We start from the raw sequence: 7,278 nt of genomic DNA, 5'->3' as shown, positions 1-7,278 counted from the left end.
TTTTTATTTATTTATTTTTTTTTTGATACAAAATAAAACCAACCACATTCTGGGGACTCGTCCGAACCATCAGAGCAATCAATGTCATGGTCACATACAAAGTGCTTTGGAATGCACTGTCTGTTCTGGCACATGAACTCGTTCTTGGTATCGCATGTGTTGTTGGTGTACACTGAAAGCAGAAACAATCGCTTTTATTAAAAGGACGTTTTAGGATTTTTTTTCTTTCCATTTCCTGCAATCACGACAGACTGACTTACTGCATCCAGCTTTCACGCTCTCGTCGGCTCCATCGGGACAGTCATTATCTCCGTCGCACTTCCAGCGCTGGGGCACACACACGTGGGAACCCGGGCACTGGAAGACGTCAGGGCTGCAGGACTTGTGTTCTGTGAAGTCGCGGATTAGTTAGCTGAAGGTAAGACGGCTGAGCGTTTCCAGCGAATGTGCGACGGAAAGCAACAGCAATATTAGTTACCACATATCTGGCCTTCGTCGGAGTCGTCGCCGCAGTCGTCGGAGCCGTCACACACCCAGTTCTTGGAAATGCAGCGGTGGTTCCCACATTCGAACTGAGTGGGCGAACAAAACTTGTCTGCAGGAAAAGAGAAGGTGTGTTCGGCATCTCGAAGGAACAGCAAGACGTGTTGCAAAAGAAAACAGTCGGACTCTTCTGCGAGACTTTTGTGTGTTTAGGAAAAAATGAGCTCGACTTTGCACACAAAGACTGACCGCAGTGCGTTTCATCAGCTCCGTTCTCACAGTCGTTCTCCTTATCGCAGGTCCAGCTCATCGGGATGCAACGCCCGCTGGGGCAAGCAAAGAAGTTAACGGGACATTTCAGCTTCCTCTTATCTGCAAAAGGAAAGAAAAACAAGAAAGTGGATCTTTTGGAGCGCTGAAGGAAGTCGAAAGTGTCAGAAGAAAAATAAAGACGTCCCACCTGGACAGTTTCTCTCATCGGAAAAGTCTCCGCAGTCATTGTTGCCGTCACATACCCACGAGGACAGATAACACAGCGTTGTTTTCTCACAGCTCCGGAAGGTGGCGCCTTTAACTCCGAGGCGGAAGAAACGCGAACAGTCGGTAGGCTCTGAGGAAGCAAAACCTTTTTAAGCTTCATATTTTTAAATTCTGAAAAATCCCATGAGGTTATAGCTTTTAATTTAGCAATGGATTACGCACGGCAGTTCATTTCGTCACTAGCATCCTCACAGTTGACCACCTGGTCGCAGCGGGTGTGGTTGGAGATGCAGCTCCCATCTTTGCACTGGAACTCTCCTGCTTTGCACAGAGTCACTGCAAGGAAAGACAGTGGGAATTTTTTTTAGCAAAGAAAATCCAGGCTTCAGATTAAGTATGTTTACGTCCTCTTTAAAACGTGCCAGTCAGTCACGTTGTGGTTAGCGTGGACTGGCTTTACTTACTGTTGCAGGGCACTTCGTCTGAATTGTCGCCACAGTCGTCTGTGCCATCACACCAGAACTGGTGGCCAAGACAGCGGCCATTAAGACACCTTCTGTAGCCCTTCTTACAAATGCGATTGGCTGTAGAGAAAAAGTTTTTTTTTCATTTTCAGCTATGTATAACATTTAAACCAACTTTAATTTGTGTTTTACTTTCTTTTCTAGCCTTAAATGTACATTTTCTTACTATATACCATACATTACCACAAGCTATATATATATATCAAGACTACAAGATTTATTATTTTCCACCTGACCGTTTCCAGTCAGAACTCACCACAATAAGACTGCTTTTCGTCCGACTTGTCCTTGCAGTGGGCCATCCCGTCACACGTGAGGCTGTAGTTGATGCAGTCGCCGTTTCCGCACTCAAAGTCATCAACACTTCCGCATGACATATTCAGCGCTGGTGACAGGGACAGAGGGGGGAAGCATTCATTTTCACAAACACTTAGTCACAGTTCAAGGCCTCCTTCAGGTTTTGCTCCTTCCTTCTTACAAGAGCAGGTGTTGTCCTCGAGGAGCTGCCTATCGCCACGGCAACTGCAGTTCACCCGTCCGTCAGATGTGGGCAGACACAAATCCTGGCAGCCTCCGTTATTTGTTCGACACGGAGAGTACTCACCTGAGGACAACAGGATGGTTTGTTTATTGCAACATGCTTTCCACTGTATAACCTACAGTCAGGAAACGGGTTAATAAATGGTTCCCTGCTCAAAAAAAAATCCACATTGTATTTAAGTAAAATATTGTTTGGTATGCTTTTTCCAGCAAAACATGCGGAAGTGACGTACTCATGAAGAAAGGGATCTTTGGTTGCCAGAATGTACTCATGGCCCAGAGATATAGTGTTTAGCTTGTACTCAAGACTTTGGTTCTATATACTTGTGCCTCTTTCTCTGATGAAGCCATTAACATTACTATTCCTGCCATTAGGTATATGCAATGTTTGTTTTTCTTTTTCATAGAATGTATTTGTGGTTTAGTGGTTTTGTGCTTAGTTGCACGTCTTTCCTGAAAGAAGCTGTTGACTGAGCTATTACTGTCATTGCCTGTGTGTGTGTGCTCTGTTTGTATTCATCATACCAAGCTTTCCTGCTGAGTGTGTCCTTTTTATGGGCATCTATAGAGCTATTGATGCAAGTAAGTATGAGTAATCTCTGTTTTTCTTTTCCACACTCCAGGCTTAGCGCTCAGGGTAGCTGAGTAAATAATTAATGAATGTGGTGACAGCTGCCCAGAAGAATTTTAAACTTCAGATGTAAAGCAGCACCAAACTATTTCCCGTTATGATTAAAGGCCTTGAATCATTGAGCATACAACATTTTTCTTTTGATCAAACAATAAAAATGTAAAAGCATTTTAGCACTTGCTCGAGGCATTTCAGTGTGAACCAGTTAACCCACTGTTAGAAGATCTCACTTCTAACTCTTTAGGAAAGACGTTAAAGGAAAAATATTTAAAACACATATTCATAAGTCATGCTAACTAAATGGACGCAGTGAATGAAACCCACAGCTGTTGGTATCGTTCGCCACAGCAATGATGCCCATTGGCTGCTGAGGGATGTCGGCTCGCAGCACTTTCATGTCTCCTCCCGTGAACTTGTCCGCCCTCAAGACAGCTCGCCTCACCCAGTCCGTCCAGAATATGTAGTCTCCGTACACGGCCAGACCGAATGGATGAACAGGCTCGTTCTTCAACAAGACCTACAGCAGACGGTTTTAAAAACATCAATGTGTTTTGGTGCCAAAGCGGCATCGTGTTTCTCCACAAGTAACATTGAGTTAAAGAGCCGCCTTACATAGCGGTTGCTTCCATCATATTCGCAGCGTTCGATCTTGTCCAGAGTGGCGTCGGAGAAGTAGAGTTTCTCGGCGCGGTGATCGATGGCCAGGCCGTTAGGAGTTTTAATGTCACTGCCAATGATCACCAGCACATTGGCTCCGTTCAGAGAGGCCCTCATGATGCTGGGAGACTGCTCGTTCCAGTTTGTCCAGAACATGAGACTGCGGTGGGAAAGAGCAGAAGACAAGAATTGTGGCAGGCTGCCAGAAAGCCCTATTACAGAATCTATTCTCGCTCACCGAGAAAAAAAAATAAACATTCTCGACAAGAAAACGGGTGACTAAGGCAAAGATCTGACACAGCTGACTCACTCCTGACACTCATCCAGCACAAAGGCTCTGGGGTGGTCTTCTCCAGACATCGTAACGACGGTGTTGCGGTTGTAAGCCACGGAGCGGCTCTGGTCCACTGTGTGGCGAGTGATGGTGGAGGTGGTGTAACTCGTCCAGTAGAGCGTGTCCCAGCCTCGGTGGTACGCCAGACCCTCGACCGACCCGACGTCTGCGAAGCAAAGAAGGAAAAAAGTAGATATATGGCGAAATAAAAATCTGTCTTGAAAATCACACTAACAAAATAATTTTAGACGACTTTTGATAAGTATTTGAAAAATGTTGGCATCAAGAAATAGTTTGGGAAATGCCTACTTGGACCACAAGCTAACACCAGTAGAGACTTCTGAGGTTTTGTCTGTTGCGTGGACCAATACGGCTGATAAACTGGGTGTAAAACGTCAACACAAACAGCCTGTTTTTAAGAATTTATGACCACCATTTAAATCTCTAGTAAAAATTATAGCACAAACATGACACCAAGTATCAGAGATACTATAAATCTTCAGACCAATTTAAAGGCCACACATTCTTTCTCATTCAGTGGAATCCTCACCCGAAGCTTAAAAGCCCATTTATCAACATTTCCCTTTCTGTGAAGAAACCTCAAGTTAATACTTTAACAAAAAACAAACTTACTTCAAACAGTAAATAGTAACGCATCTTATAAGTTATAAAAGTGAAAATTATGGAACAAGACGCTGTAGCATTAGCGGATCCAAACTGTCGCTTTTTTTTCTTTCTTTTTTTTTGCTACGTTAGCAACCGCATTTATGACCACTTACAGCACACAATAAAAAGGTGAAGTCATTGTTTGCTCTTGGCTAAAAGTAAATAATTGCAACATTATCGACATTTCAGATGAAAAGCTATGATTAACATAAATGTGGGTCATTTTCCAAGATTAAAAAAACTCTTAATTTAAAGGTCAAATTAAAGGACAAAACAAACAAATCTCATTTGAAGGTTTTTCAAACCCAACCAGACTCTCCAAACAGGACCGAACAAGAAAGAATGAATAAAAAGTTAATTCGATAATGGAAAGATGAGTCCCACTGTTATATAATCACGCGCTCTGCTCGGCCCTCCCGTTATCTACATCAGCTCAGCTCCTGGTTACAAAGCAAACAGCACACAGAGCCTGTTGGGAAGAACACTGGCACCCAGGACAGATCTTTTCATGCCGTCCTGGGAGGAGGACGGCCTGAGCATCACTTAATTACTAGAAAAGCTACTATTTCTTTTTGCTCCGTTTGAATTAATCATGCAATAATCCATGAAGGACTCTACATTCGATAAAGGCAACGACAACATGCCTCCTGCCCTGGTGAGCACTTTGCATCAAGTACCACTGACTGTTTTTTTTTTTTTTTTTTTTTTTTTTTTAAAGAGTAATGTCTATTTACAGTGACAAAGAGGAAGTAGTGCTGTTCCTTGGAGCTCCAGCACTGATATCTCATTTCGGACCCAACCATCTTCTTCTGGGATAACAAAGCTGCAAAACAGAAGTCCTTATACATGTACATTTTTTCCTAAGGAACATGGGGACATCTTACTTCCTTTAAGAAGAAAGGACTTCACTGGATGTCATCAGGACATTGTTTTCTGAAGTTGAAAAGTTGACTATATATGTGGAGCTGAAGAAGATTTAGCTGTTGAATAACTGCAAGAAATATCTTGAAACCTTCCCTCTTTGTGAACACAGTATAGATGTTAATGGAGGAGCGACCCGTGTGATTCTAACAGCTTAAGTAATTGCTATCATTATCAAAGTGCCGGCTGTCTCAGTGGACTGCAATTATGTTTGTTTAAGTAGACATGAATTGGATCAAACAGATTAGTTGCCCGCATGCTGCATCCCATTCGGATACTTAACACTGACAGTATATTGGATTACGGGGCTTTTTTACTGGGACTGGATGGAGACTCCTGGGCTCCAGACGAACAACAGCGGCCTTAACCAAATCAGCAAAGGAGACGGAGCTTTGATTAAAACTTTGGTGCCCTTCCTGGACGGACTGATCCTGCTGACTGGACTTATCGGTCAAACTCTGGTGATGATTATTCTTACAGGCAGAAGGAAGAAAGAAAGTCAGCCTCCTCACGGTACGGACACCCTGCTGCTGGCTCTCTGTGCTGCTGACCTGTTGCTGTTGCTCTGCCAGCCCTTCCATACCTACGCCATCATCCTGGGCTTCTGGCCGTTCGGCAGCTTCCTCTGCAGAGCAATCAGCTTCCTGGGAGTGGCCTGTTCGACCGCCTCCGTGTTCACCCTGGCGGCTCTGGCAGCCACACGCTACCTGGCAGTGGTGCACCCCACCTGGACCTACCGCGCCAGAATGAACAGGCGAGTCAAAGTGACAGTTGCCCTGCTCTGGATCCCAGCCTCCGCCCTGGCAGCGCCACAGTTTGCCTTCCGCACAATTACGTTTTCCAACACGGTGTACTGCTTCGCCTTCCTGTCCGACTTCAGCCGGCTGGTCTACAGCATCGCTCTGTTCGTCTTTGGCTTTGCGCTGCCTTTAAGCATAATTGTAGTGATGTACGGCAAGATTTACTGCTTTCTTCGGCACGCGCGGCAGACAGGCAATGCCCCGCAGCTCGAGCGCTACCAACGGCAGGTCACTCACACCTCGGCTCTCCTGGTGCTGATCTTCACCCTGCTGTGGCTGCCCTCCTACATCCTCATGTTCTCCATCATCAGAGGAACTCTGGCCAGCTCACCCGGCTTCAACACCTTTGCCCTCTTGGCCAGACTCTTGTCTTCCTCAGTAGCTGTGGTCAACCCTCTGCTGTACGGCTTTATGTCTCAGAAGTTTAGACGGGACTTGGTGGAGCTGGGAAGAGAAAGCTGGACGAGGTGCAGAAGCTGCCTGATATGTTGTCCGCGTTTAATGAGCAGGCACACGGTGCGGCCGTTTGAGCACCAAACTTCCTCAGACACACCTCAAAACTGACTTTTTTTTTTAAAACCTAAAATAAAAACATTGTTGCTCAATGCAACTTAACTCTGGAAGAAATCTACAATCTACTTAAACATCTCAATAGTAGAGATGTTTAAAAAGTCTTAAGATAAATTACTTGATATAAACATTCTCAAGTATTTAATTTGAGAACATTTATATAGTTTGGAGCAACACATCTTACGCCAACAGATGCAAACAAATCTTGGCATCTGTGTGTTTAACAAAAATCACAGATGCCATTCTTATTTGCAACCCCTTTCTTAGTTTTTTTTAGATCCTCATGATTTTTTTTTTACTTATGTTTTCCTGTTTTTAAGCTGTTCAGGATGTTTGTAAAATTTTAATTAGTAAGGTCTAGCTCTGTCTTGCATCATGATATATAAATATGACATGACACTGAAGCCCATTTCTCTTCAAAGACAAGAAAAAGCAACAATTCAGTAAAGCAGATGTGTTTTGATGGTCATAATTTAGGAAAGGGTTATTAGAAAATAGCTACTTTTCTGACCTTGTCCATAGCTGCAGTTAATAAACTTAAATCAATTGGAGCTATGAAAAACATGGCTGAGCAAGGATACAGGTTTAAGATAGTCAAGATAATCTTGGGTTTATCTTCCTGCAAGAAACAGAAGTAGGGCTGTAAGGTAAAATTATCAATAAATAATATTG

General features: G+C 43.8%; 2 protein-coding genes across 3 annotated transcripts in view; one reads left to right on the top strand and one right to left on the bottom strand.

Annotated features, from left to right (window-relative positions):
- Positions 1 to 7,278, bottom strand: part of LOC103141206 (low-density lipoprotein receptor-related protein 1-like) — a 76,585-nt gene that overhangs the window by 18,530 nt on the left and 50,777 nt on the right. For both annotated transcript variants that reach the window (XM_016673637.1, XM_016673638.1), the window contains exons 41-52: positions 3,626 to 3,815; positions 3,271 to 3,475; positions 2,983 to 3,175; positions 1,966 to 2,091; positions 1,744 to 1,872; positions 1,428 to 1,547; positions 1,186 to 1,299; positions 944 to 1,093; positions 733 to 855; positions 479 to 595; positions 261 to 389; positions 44 to 172 (exon numbers count right to left, since the gene is read on the bottom strand). In XM_016673637.1, the coding sequence (XP_016529123.1) occupies positions 44 to 172; positions 261 to 389; positions 479 to 595; positions 733 to 855; positions 944 to 1,093; positions 1,186 to 1,299; positions 1,428 to 1,547; positions 1,744 to 1,872; positions 1,966 to 2,091; positions 2,983 to 3,175; positions 3,271 to 3,475; positions 3,626 to 3,815 (1,725 nt within the window). The remainder of the gene's footprint in view (positions 1 to 43; positions 173 to 260; positions 390 to 478; positions 596 to 732; positions 856 to 943; positions 1,094 to 1,185; positions 1,300 to 1,427; positions 1,548 to 1,743; positions 1,873 to 1,965; positions 2,092 to 2,982; positions 3,176 to 3,270; positions 3,476 to 3,625; positions 3,816 to 7,278) is intronic.
- LOC107836743 (galanin receptor type 1) lies at positions 3,853 to 6,874 on the top strand. Its single transcript, XM_016673640.1, has one exon. The coding sequence runs from the start codon at positions 5,563 to 5,565 to the stop codon at positions 6,598 to 6,600; it is 1,038 nt and encodes a 345-aa protein (XP_016529126.1). The 5' UTR covers positions 3,853 to 5,562; the 3' UTR covers positions 6,601 to 6,874.

The sequence above is a fragment of the Poecilia formosa genome, unplaced genomic scaffold (assembly GCF_000485575.1).
Source record: "Poecilia formosa unplaced genomic scaffold, Poecilia_formosa-5.1.2 Scaffold80, whole genome shotgun sequence".
NCBI classification, from domain to species: Eukaryota; Metazoa; Chordata; class Actinopteri; order Cyprinodontiformes; family Poeciliidae; genus Poecilia; species Poecilia formosa.
This window is presented reverse-complemented; position numbering and strand designations above follow the sequence as displayed.

Bases quoted from the DNA above. Each gene is read 5' to 3' on its own strand.
- LOC107836743 (XM_016673640.1), top strand. From the start codon at position 5,563: ATGGAGACTCCTGGGCTCCAGACGAACAACAGCGGCCTTAACCAAATC.